This window comes from Colius striatus, chromosome 11 (assembly GCF_028858725.1).
Source record: "Colius striatus isolate bColStr4 chromosome 11, bColStr4.1.hap1, whole genome shotgun sequence".
Lineage (NCBI taxonomy): Eukaryota > Metazoa > Chordata > Aves > Coliiformes > Coliidae > Colius > Colius striatus.
The window spans coordinates 27,818,164-27,839,986 of NC_084769.1; the positions used below are offsets into that span (position 1 = coordinate 27,818,164).

General features: G+C 44.8%; 1 protein-coding gene across 2 annotated transcripts; it reads left to right on the forward strand.

Annotated features, from left to right (window-relative positions):
* Positions 1–4,176: 4,176 nt before the first annotated feature.
* Positions 4,177–20,635, forward strand: LOC104560397 (cytochrome P450 20A1). Of its 2 annotated transcripts, XM_062004567.1 has the most exons (13): positions 4,177–4,327; positions 4,879–4,928; positions 5,012–5,178; positions 10,126–10,271; positions 10,881–11,048; positions 11,740–11,818; positions 14,244–14,359; positions 14,753–14,807; positions 16,590–16,710; positions 17,542–17,653; positions 18,290–18,354; positions 20,029–20,118; positions 20,292–20,635. In XM_062004567.1, exons 1-13 carry the CDS (start codon positions 4,256–4,258, stop codon positions 20,440–20,442), a joined length of 1,392 nt encoding a protein of 463 aa, XP_061860551.1. In that variant the 5' UTR covers positions 4,177–4,255; the 3' UTR covers positions 20,443–20,635. The 2 variants fall into 2 exon arrangements, with proteins under 2 accessions (XP_061860551.1, XP_061860552.1); XM_062004568.1 differs by lacking the exon at positions 20,292–20,635 and having other exon boundaries at positions 18,290–18,382; positions 20,029–20,099.
* Positions 20,636–21,823: the final 1,188 nt, after the last annotated feature.

Genomic DNA, 21,823 nt, shown 5'->3' on the forward strand with positions numbered 1-21,823 from the left:
CAGAAGGATTTGTTGGTAAGGAAACAGAGGAACACAGCAGGGACTTGGTACAGCACAGAACTTCCAGCGTCCTCTCAGAGAAACAGCAAGTTATACATAGGGAAAAAGACCACCTGCTCATCTAGTGACAAGCTGATTAAATGAGTACCTACTCACAAGTCTAGAAGCACACCCTGATTGCTCCATCTCTTCATTGTCCCGTAATTCTTAATGCTGCTTCTAACCATGGGAAAATTTTTATTACAAAGAGCAAAGTATCTGGACTGTTAAAAGATGCATCACACACACTGTTCCCTGAGGAATTAGCTCTTCCATCTGGGGGAGAATCAGTTTTTGTGTGTGATGGTTAAAATGTTTTTTCTTTCAGCTACACTAGTATATGTGCTTGCTCCCTACTGGACATTACAGGGTGTGTGCTCTGAAAGGACAGTGGTGCTGAGGTATTTTCTTGCATAAGACTGCACACAATCTCCAGATCTCCATTTTGCAATGATTCTTTCAGACCTTTAGATAATTACACCTCTTAATATGTGTTTAAGTTAGGTCTTCTTAAGCAGGCAAGACAAACTACAGCAGAACTTTCCAGAAAGACAGTGTATTGCATCTTAACATTTCAGAAAGATCTCTTTTTTTTTTTCTTCGTGCCCTCTCCCCCACAGTTCCATGCCAGGCGTGAAGCAACAATATTTCACACATTGCTAAGCTTGTTTGTCCCATCTCAGTAATGCTTTTGCCAATTCTTCTTCCCACCTGAAGAAAAGCTTTAAGAGGGAGTAGAATGTTACTGCCTCACTGGCATTTCCAGTTGTTCTAAAGAGCAGCTGTTAGACATTCTGTAGCTATGTAAGGCCTCATCAATGCCCACTACCATTACACCTCTGCAGCTTGGTTAGTGTTAGCTCTGGCATGCTTTACTTACACCCATGTGAGTGCTTTTAACATCTGGGTCCACGTAGTGGGGGTTAATGTTAAAAGGAACTAAACCTAGGGCCTGCAGAGAAGGTGGATAAACAATTGGCATGTCATTGGTGGTATTGATGCTGACGGTAGCAACATTAGTTCCTGCGCTGGATCCCATGTAAGGAATCCCATCCTGAAAGATAAAAGCAATGATTAATTAGTATGCAGAATCATTACTAGAAACTGCATTTCATAGCATCTTCTACCAGTCTCAGAGACTCAGCAGTCAGAGTTGACAATCATCTAGCTTATCTTGCTGCCACCTTTACAAGTGAAAAGCAGAAGAACACAAATTTGGGTTTTGAGGTGGGCAATAGACTCAAATTTCTCTATATTAAGACAGCCTAGCTAACTTTTCTTCTTGGTAGCTGGCCTTTTCAATCATAACTGTGCTTGTATAGATCTGTCTGAAGTCATTTGCATTTCCACACTGCTGGGGAAACACCTTGCTTCTGTTTTCCATAGGTGGCATAACTTTGCTGTGTCTTATGAGATTCATCAGCCAGAATGAGGTTACTGATTAGAGGAGCTCAGTGGCACTTACACCTCCCAGTTCCAGGTCAAGGAGGTACCCAAGCTAATTACGTAATTTTCAACATGAACAAGACACTCTCTAAAAGGCATTTATGGATCAAATTCCGTCATCTGTTTATTAGCAGACAACGTGCAACTGGAACACATCTGTACCCATTAACAAGATTCAAAGTTGACATCTCAAGCTGAAAAATGGGATTTCTGGACATACATTAAATCCTGCACAGCTCTTCTTCGAGGGGCTTACTTCTAAGGTACTATGCAGCACTATACATCCTTAGGTCTTGCTGCCCCACATCTCAGAAAGTGCCCTAAAAACAGAGATGGCTGACCTTAGTCTTTTTGGGCTTCAGTGGCTAAAGATGGCCTTACTTGGTGACAGATTTCAGTTCCCTGGGTTGCATGAGATGGCTCAATGGACTCAGTATTTGAAGTATATTAGAGTATACTTCAATATTAGAAACAAAGATGGAGAATCAACTTGGATTTATCTGAACAAAAGATTTTATGCAAGATACCGACGCTTGGCTCAAGTCCTGTACTTTTTACCTCAAGAACTCTTTTCCTGATCTCCTGTGTCAGACTGTTGTCGTAGAGAGCTTTCAGGAGACGGAATGTATTCCCACCTCCTACAGAAAGGAGAGTCCAGCTTATTGAACATGCTTTTAGTACCAGTTTTAACTGAAGCCTTTACAAACTTTGCAGACTCAATGATTTCTATGGTCTATTCAAGGTAGTATCCTGCTTTAAGCTGCAGTAAAACCAGAAGTCTCAGAAGAACGGTCACTGGGCAGGCCATGGGACAGTAGCCCTGAATCTCTTCAGACTTGATAAAGCAGTACTGCTGCGAGAGTCGTGTTTTTAATGCTGAAGTACTGTTCAAAGGAATAATTTGAAACTCAATGGAGAGAAATTTTATTAATAAATCTCTCCTATATTCCTCTCCTAAAATTAGGGCCTTATTGTTCCCAATTCAAGTACTTGTTTCTGTACTTCCCGCTAATTGCTATGGCATTTTTTTTCATTGTTGTCTTTATTGTGCCAGCTCCAAGCAGGACTAATGCAGTGCCCTCCCTCATCCCGGAGCAAGAAGTAAAACCTACCAATGAATATTGCTTCAGATTTCCTTACAGCTTCCACTGGATCACAAGATTCATGAATGCTGTCTAGTCCATAACCTTAAACAAAAAAAAGTATTTACCTTTGCAACTTCAGTTTCCCCCCACTCCCTCCCCAAGACAAATGTCTCACCAGACAACCAGAGAACTCGACAGCAAAACATTATACATCTTACATAACTGCTGGGCTTCTGCATCCAAATCTACCAAAGAAAATGTTTGCTTTACGGATATACATGCCCAGCATCTAACTGCAGAACATTTCACTCAGCAGGTGCAGTCTGAAGTACAAAGTCCTGCTGAGCATTACCAGATAACTAGAAGATAAGGAAAAAACTATCAGTCTTCAGTTTGGCTTTAGTCTGAACAGGATGTGCCATTACTGGTCTAGCATTATTAGTGCAAATATCTGAGTACTTTTTTTTTGTAATGGTAGATCTGCCTTGCTGGGGTTCACCGACTACAGGAAGCGCCAGGGTAGACAGAGGAAGCTGGACATGTGACAGTAACAATCTTTCTGCGAGACAAGGATCACTGTGTTCTGCCCAGGGGAGTGACTACTGATTATTGCTCCAGTAACAGGTCTAAAGTTATCCTGAATGATAAGTGGAGATGGTGTGCTGTAGGCTGCTCTGGAAACATCTTTGCTCAAAGTAAAGCTCAGTTGCTGTTCTTCGTGGAAATATCTGTGTGGTTGAAGTGCAGTATAGTAATGGACTTTACCTAACAGCAATACTTGCACAGCTTGAGCAGAGGTTTAAGATGTACAGGAAGAAACGTTCCCCCCGTGTGATTAAGGGGGATAAGATGATGCCACTTAGTTTTCAGGGAATAAAAGCTTCCTCCTTGAAGTGGTTACAGTGTTTGTAACAGTACTTCTTCCGGAGGCCTCTAAAGCCCCCGCTTCTAGATACAAATTAGCAAACGGCTCCCCACTGCTTTCGCTGCCCTCGCTGCCCATGTGTTAGCAGCGTGCAGCAGAGCTGGCGCAGGCGCACTGCCCGCGCCAAGGGCCGCCCCAGTCGCACCCGCCTAACCCAGGCTGTTGCAGAGTTGCTCGGCTATAGGCGTTCGCTTCATCCCCTCTTCGAGCAGCGGTCTGCGACGCGGTAGCCCTGCGGAACGGCGGCGTTTGCGGCGGTGCTGCGCCGGGACTCGGCGCCCGGGGCCGGCCCGCCTTACCCAAGCTTTCGAACTTCTCCCTCGCCGTCCGGGCGTAGGCATCTCGGTCGTGCAGGGCGTAGGGAATGAACAACACCCGCCTCACCTTCCTGGGAGAAGAGCGGGGAGAGAGCGCTTAGCGGCGGGGCCGGCCCGGGGCAGGCTCCCGCAGCCCCGCGCAGCGCTTACTCCCCGAGGAAGCTCTTAATGTGCTGCTGGCAGTGGCCCAGGTATCCCCCTCCGTGTAGGGTGGAGTTGGAGACCAGCAGCAGCCGCCGCGGGCCCCCCATGTCTCGCCGGTCCGTGTCCGCTGCCGCCGTACGCAGCGCGGCCAGCCCACACTCGCTCTGCCCTGGCTGGGCCAGGCCCGGCCCAGCCCGCCCCTTCCTCCCCCGCCGGCGGGCCGTGGGGTGGGGCTGAGTCGCCGCCGTTCCCGCCGCCTCGGCTCGGCTCGGCCCGGCCCGGTACGGCACGGCTCGGCCATGCTGGACTTCGCCATCTTTGCCGTCACCTTCCTGCTCATCCTGGTGGGCGCCGTGCTCTACCTCTACCCGGTAATGCAGCCGTGGAAGTGGGGGCTCACGGCCAAGCCCTAGGGCAGGCAGGCAGGGACGGAGCGGCCCCAGGCTTGGGCGGCAGCTCGGGCCCATCCCGCGCTGGCCGCGGCCTGCCGGGCCGTTGCCTTCCGCCGCGGGCGCAGCCGCCCGCCTGCCCCTCCCGCGCCAGCGGGGCAGTGCGGCCCCGCGCCTCGGCGCGCCGCCGGGCCCTCTTACAGAGGCCGCACCCCCTCGCCCGGCAGGCTTGTGGCCAGGGCAAAATCTTGGCTTAAGACCGACATCGCGAGGCTTTACATCTTTAGGCAGGGATGTTTCACCTAACCAGATGAATGATCGCCAGATCATTCGCCAGAGGGACCGGCTGCTCGCTTTTAGGTTGATTGCTTTCGTAAGCCTTAGCAGGTTTGAGGCCTGAAGATGTGGCTTATCCGGCTTTTGTTTCATATTTGTATATTGCCAAGCAGTGCAGCAGTATTGATGTGGGAAATCAGCTGTCCTGCTGCAAAGCTGTGGGGCTTGTGGTTGATGCATTTCCTTTTACTCTCTAGGCTTCTAGGCAGGCATCTGGTATCCCTGGGCTGGCTCCGACTGATGAAAAGTAAGTGTTTTCCGTTTTCACATCAATCAGATTCAGCCTTGGCAGTGCTGTTCATGACCAAATATCCTCTTTGTGTTCCTCAGGGATGGCAACCTACCAGATATCATTGCCAGCATCAGTTTGCACGAGTTTCTGGTGAACCTTCATGACAAATATGGTCCCCTGGTCTCATTCTGGTTTGGAAGGCGTCTTGTTGTTAGCCTTGGCTCCATTGATCTCCTGAAACAACATATTAACCCCAACCGGTTATGTAAGTGTCCTTTGCTTTGTCTTTCAGTCTGTTTGTTCTTTCGGCCTTGCTGGACATCCTATGCCAAATGAAGCTGGGGGTTCATTCTAAGTAGAAAGAAAATAAGACTTAGTTCACAGCTCATAGTTCAGACATGTCTTTGGTCCTGCTTATTGGACTTGGAATATCAGTGACAAAGAGTTGCTGCTGTCCATTGACCATCAAGAAATTAGTATGCTTGTGTCTTTTACCATCTTCCTACAGGCAAATGTTTATGGACAGCATCAGGCTTGTTAAGTCCCTTGAAACAGCAAGGTGAAGATCCTCTAGCAACTTAACATACACTTTAAAAGCAGTTTCAAATACAGTTTGAGAGGAAAATTTGCTGAATTTAATCTACACTGTGCTGGTTTGTGATAGCTCTGTTGTGTGGTTCTATGTGGAGGTTTTTAAAGTATTATTTGAAGTTATTTAGCTGTTGTTTTTCTTTGCCATGTAGAATTGTTGTGCTGAAAGCCTCTAGTGATCTTCAGATTTGGAAGTGGTCAGTGGTGCTGGTAGCCAAGTTGACCCTGTTAGTCCTGGAGAATATTTTAGTTTATGGTGTAAGTGGTGGGTGTTTTTGCTTCCTAATGTGATCACAGACAATAAATTAACTCAGTTGATGTTTAGATTTAACCCCTTGTTTTTCCAGTTTTCATCTTGTAAGGTTGGATGTAGTGCTGGTTGTGCACCTCTGACCTGATACTCTAGTCTGTCTTTAGCCACAGGCAGATATCTCAGCATCACAGAATCATAGAATCATAGAATGGTAGGGGTTGGAAGGGACCTTTAGAGATCATATAGTCCAACTCTCCTGCAGAAGCAGGTCTACCTAGATCAGGTCACATAGGAACATGTCCAGGCAGGTCTTGAAGACCTCCAAGGAAGGAGGTTGTGGAATCTGAGCAAACTGAGCACACAGTCACTTTGTCAAAGCTCAGAGGACTGGTCACAGGCCCCTGAGCAGGCAAGTTCTCAGAAATTTACTGAATTTGAGACTATCCAAATACTGGAGAAAAACAAATACAGTGCCTGAACTTCAATGCAGGCAGTATGGCCTAGGCAGTTACAGACTAGTCTGGCCTCCTGCTATGCCAAGGGCCAAAAATAGTTTTTAAGGATAGTAATAATTAGGAAATACATACTGTGCTTCCTTGATAACAAGGCTTCAAGACAAGGAAAGTGATAGAACTGTGTTTCTGTTATGGTTTCAGTTCAGTATTTGCTTGAACACTGAGTCATCACTGAAGCTGCAGGTAATGGGGTGTGAGAAGTAAAAGATGGAGAGAGGCTGGATTGTGTTGGGCAAGAGAAATGCTGGACTGGGGAGGTGAAATACTGCTAATCATGTTGCCAGCCCACCCTGATGGCATCACACTGAGACCCCTTGTTAACACAGGGAGGCAAAGAGGTGAGTACTCCTGAGGGGTGGCAGAAACAGGAAGGGGAGGAGCAAGAGCAGGCTGTGTTAATTGCCTGCAGGATGGTATGGCTATGGAAAAAAAAAAGCAGAGTCATGTATTTTCTGTAGAGAGAGAAAAGCATCTAGGCTATTGCACAAGATTGACATGAGCCAGACTTAGAATCCTGTGTATGGCTCTGATATCTACACTCAGACATGATTCTGAATGAAGCAAATGCAAAGAAAGGCTGACAGTGCTCTCAGAGGAGCGGGGAGCTTGTGCAGGAAGAACCAGGGAAAGTGTGTTCAGCCCAGCAGAAGGAAGAGCTTACGGAGAAATCCTTGTAAAGGTATCAGCAGCAGACTTAAGAGGGAGGGTTCTCATGTCCTGTACTGAGCTCAGACCTCAAAAAGCAAGTTAGTTGTGTCAACATTTTCCTTTTAGCATTAATGCTTGTCAGAAGTGCTTAAACTTTATTACAGGTGAAGAATCTTGTTGATTGTTTTTCCTGGAGCTCTGAGATATAAACAATACATAATAGCTGAGTGGCTGTGGCAAAACATTTCCTACATCATTTCCTGGTGAGTGAGAATAGGTGTTGCAGTAGCTCTCAGCCAAAAACTAGCTCTGGGCAGCTTGCAATTTTGTTGGAGACCTGGCCTTGCCTGTATCTCTTCTGTGCACATAATGCTGTGGGGAAGGAGACAGCCCACTGTAGACTAGGTTATATCCAACTTCTGACTGCAGCCCCACCTGAAAGCCCCTGCCATGTGACTGTCCCTCAGTCTGCTGGGGTACCTGAGGTCAGAGCTGCTCTTCATAGATGCCTGCTTGTAGTTTTTCAAGTTTGAAGTGCAGTGCTTAGCTCCAAGTAGCACAGAAAGTTTCCTCTTGTCTTATGTGCGTGTATGTCACAGATGTGGCCAAACCTCTTGGATAAATAAAGAGAGGTACTGGTAGTACATCTCTGAGGAGAGCCTTGTAGTTGGACTAATTGCATTAATAGTTATTAACAGGTCCCAATTCCAGGAGACTGTTTTTTCTCATGCTTAAAACAGTGTTTGAAGTTGATATATTGTCATGGCCTCCTAAAGCTTCATTGAGATTAATTTGCCAGGAGAATTCAAAGGAAGTAAAACTTTGCTGCTGATTGCTGTGAGAGGCTCTAGGGAAGCAGTCCAGGCCTGTGAAGGGTGTAGATGTGAAAAGGGTGAACTAGTTCAAGCATTTCCAGGGGCAGCGGTTTCAGAGACCTACTTGGAAAACTCCCATGAATTGATGTCACCTTTTGGCCTGGGACAATGAACCTGAAGCATATTGAGTGCTGAGGATGGAGCTATGGGTCCTGTCCTAGTTGAGCAAACCAGCTTCATCGCTGTTCTGTGTGAATTTGTACTGTGTAGCTTCAGAGGTCCTTTCCATCTCTGATGTTCAGTTCTGATCAGCACCTGTCTCGGCTATCTACAATTAGATCTTTTCTCTCTACTTCCAGTGGTGTCCAGGACAGCACACTGAGGCTCTTGGGATTAGGGAGAATATTTTCTTTTAAGTGGAAGGAACGGTTGAAATTTTTATACGCTTCACTTAGAGGACTGAAAATGTAACCCTTGAGATGTTTTCATGACAAGGAGAAAGGAAGAAGTCCATGGAGGTGATGGCAGGACAGAACCCCTTCTCTGAAAGGTGGTTAGTGGCCTGAGAGGTCAATACCTCCTCTAGTTGTGGAGAAATAGCAATTGTCCAAACACGGTGAGGCAGGGCCCTGTTGTCCTGAGATCACGAGAGTGAGTGTGTTAACTGGCATGGGACTGATATTTTGCACTAGGGACAGGGGAAGGAAAAATGAAGCCTGTGGCTGAATCAGCAATTTTCTTTTGTATAAACCAGGAGAATTTTGTGTTTTCTGCAGATGATGGTGCTAAGCATCCTCTGGCCTCTTCAAAAGTCTCTGCTTTCCAAATTTGCTATGTGGACTTTTACCACCAGCCTTGTGTCTTTCTGGCTACCCTGGTACTGTGCCTAGCTCTGCCAGGGACAGTCAGCAAGGAATCATGGCCTGAATAGCAGTGGCCACTCCATGGCAAAGTACCTTGTGGGAGGAATTGTCAGCAGCAGCAGAGTCATGTAACAGGTTGCTCCACCTGGAGGGCCGCAGGCACCATCTGCTTTGCCGAAAGACACATGCACATACCCTGTGTCTTTCAAAGTGGGAAAGAGTGTGAGATGCCAAGCTTAAAAACATGGGAAGGGAAGTCATGTGAGGGGAAAGTTTACTGTGCTCATGCTTCTGGCCTCATTAGCTGTTCTTGCATCATTAGACAGTAGGTCATCTGTGTGTGGGAACTGTGTCTTGTTATATATTTGTCTACTAGCATAATGAGGCCCTGGTCTCTGCTGGGAGCCCTAGATACATCCACAGCTGGTGGAGCCGTATATGTCTAGCCCAGCCTTGATGTTTTCTGCTGCCTCAGAGGTTTCACTCTCCATCTGGGAGAAATAACAGACTATGGTGAACAGTGAAAATATCCCTCTTGAAAACCCCTTGATTGCTGCTTCCAAACAGTTCCTTAAAGATCCTGCCAGTTCTGCAAGACCCACAGAAAAATTATAGACAGGGAAAAACATATGCCATGCTTTATTGCACGGTTTTGCAACAACACCTAATGCACTTTATCAAAGTTATTATGTAGAGGACCCTGGTGGTGAAATTCAGAGTTAAAAATCAAACTGAAGTGAACCAAGGATATGGAGGATGAAGGATATGTGATTTTGTCTTGTTTGTACACTGTTGCAAGTGTCTGCACAGAAGGAAGTTTGGAAGTATATGATTAGAAGTAGAAAGCATTCTGCAGCTTAGAGGGGTACTGTTTTCTGTAAGAGCTTCTCTGCTGGAGGCAGCCCTGACTGAAAGAGGTGGAAGAGCTTGTCAGCAGGGAACTCGATTCATGCAAGAGAAATCATGTGAGAGCAGTAGGGTGTCGAATGAGGTTTGCTGAGGCTATGAAGCAAGGTAAGGAGTGCAGAGAGCAACCTCTGGTTGAGTCATACCAGTAAGAGCTGGTATGTCTCAAGTGCACAGGCATGGTCAGGGCAGGAGGGCATAGCAGATGTCACGAGGGAAAGTGTGAAAAGGGCTGCAGATCAGGCTGGAGGAGAAGGTGAAGGATCACGCCATGCTCACTGTTGTCAGTGAATGTCACAACCACCTGGGAACTGCAATCTGGGAACAAGCTTTTAAGGCATTCTTACTCAAGAGTTACTTGGTAGAGACAGCAGGCAGCCACTGCAGGAGATGCTGGTCACAGGATGGTACCTTGGCACAGAGAAGAGATCTTCTGAGGTCCCAGACCACACTGAGCAAGAGAAGCTTGACATCCCAAAGAGACTGTGCGTGAAGGAAGGAGTCATGCCTCATCCGTGGCCCAGAAGTTGCAGCACCCTATTCAAGAGATTGCTGTTTACATTATCCCTGTGTAGTGTGACTGCCTGACTTTTGAATGGTGTTTCCTTTATTTGCTTCCAGTGGATCCCTTTGAAACAATGCTGAAGTCCCTCTTGAGGTACCAGTCCAGCCCAAATGGGGACACCGGAGAGAGCCACATGAGGAGAAAGCTGTATGAGAATGGTGTGACCAAGTCCTTGCAAAGTAACTTTGCTGTCATCCAGAAGGTAACTCCCTCTGTACAGCAGAGAAGCCCCATGTGGCTCACAAAGAAGAGTTTAGTGAGAAGGATCACTAGGGTAAAAGAGCTGCATTCAAATCAGTGCTGGAACTATAAGCATCTGAGAGAGTGAACAGCCTCTACCTGTTTAAACACAGTGTGAATAATTGATTTCTCTTAACTCCAGTGAGCTTGGTGATTTTTTATGCCAAGATACTAGATGAAGATACTGGAGCCATCTGCATTATAGATATATTTTCTGGGACAGGAGGAAGGAGCAAGGAACCAGCTATTGGGACCACTCAGTCCAGCAGCCAGAATATGGTCTGTTTTCCCATTTTGGAGCTACTAATATTAAAGGTGTCTTTTGTAACAGAAGAAATGGGAGAGGACAGAGCTGCCTTGCTGTGGGAAAACCTCTGAAAGAGTCAAAAGATTTGAGGTTAAATGATACTGTTTAAGTTAACAATGGAAGGAAACACTTGAAAGAATGTAGCTTTGTGTTGTAGCCATGAAAGTGAGAGTGTCTGAGGAACTCAGTGGGAATGTCTCCAGGGTATGTTTGGTAAATAGGCTGCTGATATTACTGCCAACTAATGGTTTCTTCCCTCTCAAGCTGTCAGAAGAGTTGCTAGCCAAATGGCTCTCCCTCCCTGAGGCACAACATGTACCACTCTGCCAGCACATGCTGGGCTTTGCCATGAAGTCTGTCACACAGACAGCTATGGGCAGCAGCTTTGAAGATGACCGGGAAGTCATCCGATTCCGCAGGCACCATGATGCAGTAAGTGTCCTGAGCAGACAGGAAATCTCCTTTTATATTTTTTCCCCTCCAACAGCACACATTTTGTGTGCCATTTCGTACAAGGTACTGCAGAGATTCCAACATTAGGCTGACATTAAACTTAAGAGCTTGAGTGCTCTGTCTCAATTGTCCCAAGCTGAAAGTATCAGAAAGATCATGCTGCTGATTCTGCTGTTAAAAGTCTAAGGTGTTTCCAAGGGATCTGTGAGGATCGGGAGGAAGCTAGATCCAATCGCAGTTGAGAGGTGTTTGGTATCTAAGTCAGTTAAACTCTACTGGGAATGTCAGTGGAACTTCTAATTTTCAAAAATCTTCTGAAGGTTCTGTGAAATTAAGGAGGAAGGAAGATCTGAAGAGATCCCAAGCTATGTTCACATCTGGGGATGTTAACTCTAATGATGATAGGGTGGAAAAGGAACAGTTTCATCTCCCATTTAAGATTGCCTTGCCTTTCCCCTACAGTTGTAATTACAGTTGTTTCCTTTCAGCTGTTGTAGATATAATATCTGAAATGGGTCATGGTGCCCTAAGGAGGACACCAGTTCTGTATTCACAGGGAGTCTTCATTTTAGTTGGTGTTTTCATTTTCCTGAGTGCGGAAGAACAGAAGAGTCTCAGCAGTCTTGGCCTATGGTGAGTAATGGTGGTGGTCTCTCTGTTTCTATTTCAGATCTGGTCAGAGATTGGGAAAGGTTTCTTGGATGGGTCCCTTGACAAAAACATGACTAGGAAGAAGCTCTATGAAGATGGTAGGTTTCTCCCCAAATCAATCTTCTTCCCACTCTGATTAAAACTTAGCTTGTGTATGGAAGCACTTAATTTGTTCAGCTGTCTTGGCTTTTCTGCAGAGTTGGTCATTGTGCCTCAAGCTACCGGATGTGTCCGTACTCTCACATAAGGTCATTCCTTTGGAGCTGAGTAACAAGCCTACCATTGCCCAAGAAGTTTGCAGGATTAGAAGTAGTTCTATATCTAGTTCTAGAGACTGTCCAGTCTAGAGACTGATAGAGGATCCTGGGAAGTATCAGGGTGTGCTTACTCCCTTCTTGTTCTGCTCCCAGATTTCCACTTTTGACGTTTTTTTGGAGGCAGGAAACTATGTCAGGTGGAGACAGGTAGAGCCACTTGATTTGGCCTGTATGGCCATTATCATGATGCACTGTTTAGTGAATGTGCTGCCAGTTAGTCACTCGGAGGCTAGAAGACTTTTTGCAGCTTTAATGGATACCTTCCACGTGATAGCCTGTGATGTGCTATTACAAGGTGACATGATTTTCTGATCTGTTATGGCAGTGTGTTTATGTCTCATAAGTTTTACGGTAAGGTTAGGGTTCTTTTTGATTGTCCTGTCTTTTTTGCTGTTAATAGATAAACTCTTTCAGTATTGATTGAAAAGATGTCAAACAAAAGTAGGTTGTATCTAGAATTAAGGATTTTATTGTAAATCCTCCAAACCCAGTGTTTCCTTCTTTATGTTGCTGGTTCTGTGGGTTTCAGGACTGGAGGACAGCTACTGCCCTGTTAAGCTGGGCTTCTCTCATAGGCTGTTAGGACTGTTCCTGACTTGTAGTAGGATGATGCATCAGATTTCACAAACTCCAGATGGTGAAGCTTGTTGTTTAAGTGTTGCTGGCCTTCCTATGTGGAGAGAAGGGAGGAAGGGTAGTTCTAAGATGAAGGGGCTGAATTGGGCCTTGGTAAATTGAGTTTCCTGGATAGTCTTGAGTAGGTCATTTAAATCAGACAGCCAATGGCATCTAGGTCTTTTAACTTCCCCCAGCCACCAGGACTTAGGCACCCAGATATCTTCAGGTATGTGGACTCCTTGTGCCAAAACCCTCCCACGTTTTCTGCTTCTTGCTCTCTTTGTCTGTGCAGACTCTAGCTCAGAGCTATCCTCTTGCACCGTGCTTGTGGAACCCAGAGCAAAAGGGACTCCATCAGGTGGCTGGAGGTGCTGTAACATTTCAGTAATTAAAAGTTGTCATGGTTTTGCCCAGCCAGCAATGAAGCACCATGACAGTCTCTTGCTCAGTGTCCCTCATCACCCCCACCCTTGTTAGGATGGTGGAGGTTCCAGCAAGATGGGAAGAAAAAAAGATAAGCAAGGTTGTTGTGGATTGAGAGGAGGGCAAGGAGGGCTCACTGACAATTACAGTTCCAGGCAAAACAGACTCCACTACTCGACTTAGAGAGGAAAGTAGGAAAGTTTATTCTATTACCTACAAGAAACAGAACAAAAAGCAAAACCAGGGCAGGATGATGAGAAAAATACAACCAGCACTTTAGGACCTCCCTCCCCGATCCCTCCTTTCTTCCTGGGCCTAGCTCACTTCTCCCAATATCTCTACCTCCTACCCCATCAACGGTGTGGGGCAGGGGGCGGGGCGGGGCAGTCCATCACACAGGACACGGCCTCCTCTGGGTGTAGTCACTACCCTTGGCATGAGCTCTTTAACAAAGTGCAAACAAATCTCTGATGCAGGGGAATCTCTGCTCCAGCACACCTCCGCTTCTCTTCGCTCATTGACATTGAGTTCCACATGGTTGCTTCTCTCTCTCCCAACTCCTTGCACCATCTCCAGCCAGAAAAGAAGGAGGAACAGAACAAGAAGGAACAGGAAGAACCCTCCTTTTCTGGCTTCTTCTTTAAAAGTGATCGTGGATGTGCCTAATTAGCTAAGCCCCAGCAGTGGGTCTGGCTGAGAGCTGGGGAGAGTTTCAAGCAGCCTCTTACAGGAGCCATCTTTACAGCGCCTTCCCCCTTACAAGAAACAGCTTCACACAAAACCATGACAAAAGTCCACGTGCCATACAACTGATGTTATCTGGCTCAAATTTTATATTTTTAATGGGGACTGATTAAACACATTCTCTGGTCCAACACTGACTGCTATTTGGCTTTACATGATTTTCAGCTCATAGAGTACGTGTCTCGTTTACACCTGTAAAGGTGGCTTTTTATAGGCAACCTGTCATACTTGATTCCTACGTTTTAACTAAATTTGAGATACTGCTTCCCAGATTGACAATAATGTGTAGCAGAGGCTGCTTCTGTAAGTGAGCCCAGCAGGGACAGCTGGTCTGGAAATCTGCTTGGGGAAATGGATTTGCTTCTCTGCAGTGCTCAGGGTGACCAGATTTTAAAATAAACATTTCTTTTTGCTTCCAAAGCTCTGATGGAGATGGAATCCACCTTAAGGAAAGTTACAAAGGAGCGCCGAGGCAGATCATTCAACAGACATGTCTTTATAGACACCTTGCTGCAGGGGAACCTGAGTGACCAGCAGGTCTGTGCAGCTGTTATGTCATTACACATTAATGGAGTTTTGCTAGATTGGCAACTCACTGTGGCCTTTGATTAATTTAAGTATTTGCATCTTAGGTCAGATTCCTGACTAAAGCAGGATTTCTCATCCTTTTTCCACTGCTATGATGTTTAGTTGCTTTAGTCTTGGGTAGCTTTCCTTACCACTGCTTCATTACTATTTTTTTTTTAAGCAGAAGTATGTTAATATTAAGCATGTCTCATGTGCCATTCCAGTGAAGGTTCAGTCCCTGTCTTCTAGACGTTCCTATTCTTTGCACTAAAGGGAATTCCTGTGCTTCAGTGGAGAATGTGCTTCTTTTTTATCTTTGCAGTCATATGAACTTCATTCTCTGAAGTAGATTTTCTTTCCTAGATTCTGGAAGATACAATGATTTTCTCCTTGGCAGGATGCATAATTACTGCTAACTGTAAGTACAGATTGTAGGTAACTTTCCATCCTTACACTCTGCTGTCTAAAACTCTGTCTTATGATATGAGACTTATTCTAGGCTAACAAAAACAATCATCATTCTCTTTCTCCCAAGCTACAGACTTCTGGAAAAAGATAATTTTCACATCACACTCTCGACGCAGCATCACATCAAGTTGAAACTAAGCTGTGTTTTGAAAACCTTTGCTTTCTTTTGGTGAACCTTAGAATTTCTTCCCTTTGCTTTTCACTTGCACTCTAACCCCAACCAAAATGCTAAATTTGATGAAAGAGTGATGCTAAATTTGATGAAAAAGCACCAAAAGATGTAAGCCACAAAGATCATGTTATAAAATAGGTTCTGGCACATGGGAAGGAAGTTAGAGCAGAGTGCTGCAGTCTTGACTGACTACTTTGAATTTCTAGAGGACAGATGTGTTCCATGCATGGAAGACTTTCAAAAGAGCTTTTTTGTGATATGTGTAAAGGTTATGAGGAAAAAAAACAAACAAACAAACAAAAAAACCCAAATCAAACTGGAGCCGTGTAAAATCTCTATGTTAGGGGGACGATTATCAGGCCCCCTATCTCAGCCAAACCTTTTAGGTGCAGCTGGGTAATAAAGAATGTGGAAAGTAAATTTGGCAACTGTTATCATAGAATCATAGAATGGTAGGGTTTGGAAGGAACCTTTAGAGGTCATCTAGTCCAACACCGTGCAGAAGCAGGTTCACCTAGATCAGGTTGCGCAGGAAGGTGTCCAGGTGGGTCTTGAAGACCTCCAAGGAAGGAGACTCCACAACCCCTCTGGGCAGCCTGTGCCACTGCTCTGTCACCCTCACAGTAAAATAATTTTTTCTTAAGTCTAAATGGAACTTTCTGTGTTCCAGCTTCATCCCATTACCCCTTGATCCTCTTGCTAGATACAATAGGAAAAAAGAGATGCCCCAACCTCCTGACACCCACCCTTTAGATGTTTGTAAAAATTAATAAGATCTCCCCTCAGTCTCCTCCAGACTAAACAGCCCCAGTTCCCGCAGCTTTTCCTTGTACAAAAGATGTTCCAGTCACCTGATGGTGCTCTCCCTGGAGAATGTCCTCTCCAAGTACTCCAGGAAGACTGTCATTTTAAGTGGCTTAATCCCTCAGGGAGTCCACATAGTTCTTATGAATAGACAGTTTAGAGTGGTACAAACATTTCCCTACAGCTTTAGGGAAACTGAATCCTTCACACTTATTTCTTAGGCAAGGCTTCTTTTTTGTTCTACCATTGAAGATATCTTGAATACCTCACAAAATAGATGTAGGGAAGACAAGTACTGGCCAGCCTCCTGTGGAGAGTTGTACCATTCTTGTCGCTCGCTGTCAGGAGCCCCAGACATTGGCTGTCTAGAGCACTTCCCTGATTAAGGGACTTTTCTGATTCTCTGGACAAGGCACTCTTTCATTTGCATGATTGGTCTAATAACCCTGGTTCCCCAGAGTTTGCTAGGCTGTGTGGTCCGTTCCCCAGAGCTGTGAGGCCGAATGGCTCAGTTTCCTGCACAGAGCTCCCTAAATTTGTCATAGCCTTGGAGAGAGAATTTTAGCTTGCAGGGTTTCTTGTTACACAAGTATAGTCCTGCCACCAAATACAGAATCAGTAGAGCTTACTGTGAACATATGTCAACCTTTTCTGGGTAAAAAAGTAATATTGCAAATACAGGAAGTAGGAAAACTGAATGCAGCGTGTAAGGGATTGAATTTTCTGAGTCCCATCTTGTCATGATTTCTTCCCCAGTGTGTACCTGGGCAGTCTATTTCCTTACAACCTCAGAAGATGCTCAGCAGAATCTCTACAAGGAGATGGACCATGTTCTGGGGAAAGGACCAATTACACATGAGAAAATTGAACAGCTCAGGTGAGTCCTGTGGAAGGAACTGCAGAGAAAAGTTACCTCATTTGCTGGGGACAGAGGCTTCATGTGCTAGAGTCTGATGCCAAGCCTACACTGAGCCAACAGAAGACTTTCAAAAGATACTCGCTTCTTTTTTCAAACCACAGGATGAACTGCAGTACAGAGAGAAGGGCTCCAAACCTGGAGACCAGGCTGCTCTCTTCAGGGTGTCTACAGGAAAACCTTTTGGTTCATTCTCACAGGAGAGCACAGTATCAGTGCCCTGGCTGCCAGGCCAAAATTTGCTTTCTTACTATCTTGTTTGATTTCTGTCCTAGGTTTACAAAAGTAGAGATAACCACTCCTTTTAATTGTTGGATTCATGTTAGACATATTTAAAGAGAAAGCATGAAACAATCTTATTTTCAAAGGACAACCAAACTAGGATGATGACTGGTCAACAGTGTGCCTTTATTTTTGTATCTGTTGGTGCAACTGCATGCATTTTTTATTTGGACTAGTGTTAGAGTTTCAGTAAAGGTGAAATACACCACGAAAAGAGCTGGTGTGTTTATACTTCTTAGCAGAGTTAGTTTGGTTTAGGATATGAAAAGAATGTGGTAAAGAGAGAGATTTCAATAACCTTCCCTAAAAGTTCATAGTGAGATTTAATGCTTGTTGCAAAGATGCTGGGATTCCTTGCCAGAAAAAAAGATGAAGTGAGTCAGTGTGGCTTGGGTGAATCAGCAGACTGTGACTCTAAATGCAGCAGGTGACTCTTCTCTCCTTGCTGCCACAAGGATATGGATAAACTTCTCTGAGAGGGTTAAACTAACCAAGTCTTACTGGTTGCAGATACTGTCGGCAAGTCCTGTGTGAGACTGTGCGAACAGCAAAGCTGACTCCCATTGCTGCACAGCTGCAGGAGCTGGAGGGCAGAGTCAACCAACATACTATCCCCAAAGAGGTAGGGCCATACTGGGAGCACTAGACCACTCTCCTTTCCTGGAGGAGTATTTGCTGTTTCCTCTTCCTATAGAGGAGTGAGGCAGGAATAGCATTTCTTCTGACACAGTGAATCTGAACAACTGCTCTGTCATCTGAAAATACAATTCAGCTCAGAGTTTGACTTGCAGTTCCTGTGTCCGACAGGCTCTGAGAGTCCATGTCCTCTTGATGAGCACATTTGCTTCTGGTTTTGTGTCCACTGGAGATGAATCATCTTTTGAAGGGGTTTAGGGGCTCAGTTGTGCACAAAAGAGTATGATTTCAGGCCTGCACTTGTCACCTGTATTTCTCACATGGAATGGTACCTTCCATTGCAGAGAATAAAGTAGTCTGTATGTATGTACCAGCAAGAGCAGAGGAATCCTCTCTAACCACCAACAGTTGCTGCGTGGGCCTGAGAAGTTAAAATCCTAACATCTGGGCATGGATAATGGAAATATGTAGATAAATAAAGCATATTATCTTTTTAATCCACGTAATAAATATGAGTAATTTACAGAATAATCATCATCCAGCAGGCATGATGGTGTCCAGAGGTGTCTTTACTTAGGCATTTATTTCTGCACTGACATACATGTCCTAATTTTCTTTATAGACACTTGTGCTTTATGCTCTTGGTGTGATGCTGCAGGATAGTTCATCTTGGCCATCACCACACAAGTATGTAGAATCAAGACTTTTATTGCAAGTAATTACTTTCCCTTTTTTAAATTAATATTTTTTAGATCTTACAGCACAGCCTATTCATCTGCAGGGCTTGCCTCAAGCAGATTTGGGGGATGACAGGGAGTCTTCAAGAAAATCAATTTATGAAGGTCATGTGCTTGTGTGTATGTGTTAAGAGTTTAATAAAAAGTTGTGCACACACACACACACACACTTAGACACACACACAACTTCCTAAGCAAATGCTGGTAAATTCTTTTTAAGGTTTTCTGTGAGAGAGAAACAGTGATTAGAACAGCTTTGGAATCACTGTTTGTCATCATGAAACAATGATGCAAGGGAGGAAATGTCAGTCTGAAGTTTTATTTTTTCAGGGGAAAGTGAAATGCTGCTTCATTGCTTCTAACTGAAAACAAAACTGCGTCCAAGCCAGTATTTCAGAGAAAGAAAAAATTGCTACAGCTTCCTGTGGCCTCCAGGTGGCAAGTATTAACGTGTATCTGACTTGCTTCACTTGGGCTGGGAAAAAAAAAGTGGGTGAGTTATTCTAGACAGATAGAAGAGACAGCTGAGATTTAGGAGAAAGAATAGAGCCTTTAGAACAGCACTTATCTTTTTCTGCAAGTGTAGCTCTTACAGAAAGGTCAGACATTGTTGCACTGATCTATAAGCATCTTGCAGACATTGCCCACTACAGTAGGACACATACTGTGTTTAGGAGGATTTGCTGAAGCCTCATGGGAGGGGACAGCAAGGACTGCTATGAACACAGTGTGTTTATTCCAAAGAGAAAGAGGTTGAGTTTAGCCTGAGGCAGATGTATATTTCTGTGACAGAGACAGAAGATCTCTTTACAGACCCTACTGTACACCTATCTACTTTACAAAAACAGTGTGCTTGGCTGTGTGTCCTCCCTATTTTTTTGCTAGGCATCTGCATTTTCTTTCCTGTTACAAATCTGTGTGATTTACCACTTCAGGAGCAATCTAAGTTTGATGCTATTTTCACTGTGGGTCAGCACCTACCTGCCCTTTCACCTTGGTAGAAGCAGAGCTCAGGTGTTTAGGCAGGGAGCCAAAGGCTTGAAGTATAAGCAGAAAGATTTAGCAGAAAAATGAAGAACTGCCTTCCATCCATCAGATTTCCTCTTTGTTGGGGTTTTGAAAAATATTTTAATTGAATCATATTTTATTAGTTTTCCTATGGTTTGTTGATGGTGGGAATCTTATTTTAACATATACCAGCCCTGGATAATAGTTTTCTCACAGCATATTAGTCCCAGCCCTGTGTCACACTCAGTTTATCCGCATTTTGACCAAGCTGGGACACAGCTGACCAGCTGGGAACGTAGATCCCATGGATGCACAATTGTCATAATATATCTGTGTGGAATTACCCAGCATGATCTAGAGAGGGCAAATTGAGACGCTATTTTGCTGACAATTTCTTACCTGTGTATATGCACTCCTTCCTTGGAGGTCTTCAAGACCCGCCTGGACATGTTCCTATGTGACTTTATCTAGGTGACCCTGCTTCTGCAGGGGGGTTGGACTAGATGATCTCTAAAGGTCCCTTCCAACCCCTACCGTTCTATGATTCTATGACTTGTGTCTGGGGAAAGGATCCTGTGTCTGCATAGAAAGCCTCAGAGTATTTTGTCTGTCCTAGGTTTGACCCAGAGAGATTCAATGAGGAATCAGCCATGAAAAACCTCTCCTTGTTGGGTTTTTCAGGAAGCCAGGAGTGCCCAGAGTTGAGGTGAGCAGAGGGAAAAAGGAGGTCTTTGTGTGTCTTTGTGGCAGACAGGAGGGAAGGTGCTCTGAGCCTCTTCCTGTTAACTGCTGAGACAATCTGTCCAAGCTACCAGTTGTCCTTTGGCAGATTTACATCATAGCAAGGCTTTTATTCTTTTCTCCTGCTTCATCCTTCAGGTTTGCCTATATGGTGGCCACAGTCCTGCTGAGCGTCCTGGTAAGGAAACTGTATCTCCACCCAGTGAAAGGACAAGTCATGGAAACCAAATATGAACTCGTAACCTCACCAGAGGAAGAAGCCTGGATAACAGTGTCTAAGAGAAGCTAAAAGCAAGTAAAACAAGGGGTAAGAGTGCTAGCAGTGAAGTTCTGAGCAAGGGTTTTGGGGGTAATCATGCTGGCACCACACTGCCTCAGCCAAGGAATTTTACATACAGATTTTTTGTTACTTTCCATGTTATTAACCACATACCTCTCTAGAGTACTTTTTCTAACTCAACCAGTAAAGATATTAAAGTAGATGTAATCTGTATGCCTTTTCGTACATTTGCTTTTGGGTCTCTGGCCAAACCTTTGCAAAGGAAGCAACAAAAGCTTGTGGTGGTGTATGTATGGACTATTAGGTGTCAGCTGATTGAAGATGAGACCCCTTTCTAACAGCAGCCAGAGTGGATGAGTGTTTCTCTTATCCTGTGGAATCCTTCATGGATTCTAGCTAGATAAGACCTTGGAGACACAAGCCTTTCTCTCTGTATAGGTATTTTTATTCCAAGTGTCTTTTCTTCCCTTGAGCTATAGCTATAACTGTCAAGAAAAGCAGATATATGTTGTGAGAAGCATGTGTGAATGCATGAGAGAAAGAGAGGAATAAAGTGGGGTGAGAATTGCACCATCAGTTCTCCAGTGTGTAACCTAACCATGCTGTGGGGTTGCAAAAGAAAGGATGGCTGAGAAATGCTAGTAAACCAAGAGCAAGAAAATTTATTTGACCCCTGAGAAAACAGAAGCATCAGTAGTAATATAATTAAATAAAATCACAGAACAAAGCCCTGAGAAATGGATTCTCTATCCTGACAGTTCTGAGGGCAGCATCTAATCTAATCAGCACCAGAAATCGACAGATGCTTGCAGTTCATTCAGCACTGGGTCAGCATGAGACTGATCATGCAAATACTGGAAAGGGAGAGCGCTGATTTTATAGGACTCTGGATTAATATTGTGCTTAATAACTTAAAAGCCTTTCGAAGAATCTGTTTCCTCCTCCAAAGCAGATGCCAGCCTAAGCAGCATTGCATGCCACATGTTCACATGCTTTTACCCTGCTTATTATTTTCTCTTTTGGCCATCATAGGCCAGCTCCTGAAAGATTTTTCAGCATCCCACTGAATGGCTTGTGAGGCAGGAACCTCTTAGCCTGTTGTTTGATTGGAGTAACTGCCATCTGACTCCTTTTCAGGTTGTGTTTCTCCATGTAGGATTGGCCTTTATATGATCTTTTGTAAGTCTTTTCCCCACACACCTGACTTCTCTGTTACCTCCTCTCCCCACCCAAAAGTTCCTCACTCTCCCCCCACTCAAAAGCAGTGTGGTGGTCGGTGAGGTGTTGCTCAGGCCACAGCTGTGTATGCCTGAGCTGCTTTTGTACACAGATACTCATGTACTACAGAGCAGGCCAAACTCCCAGTGCAGTTTGTGTTGAGGAAGAGGTG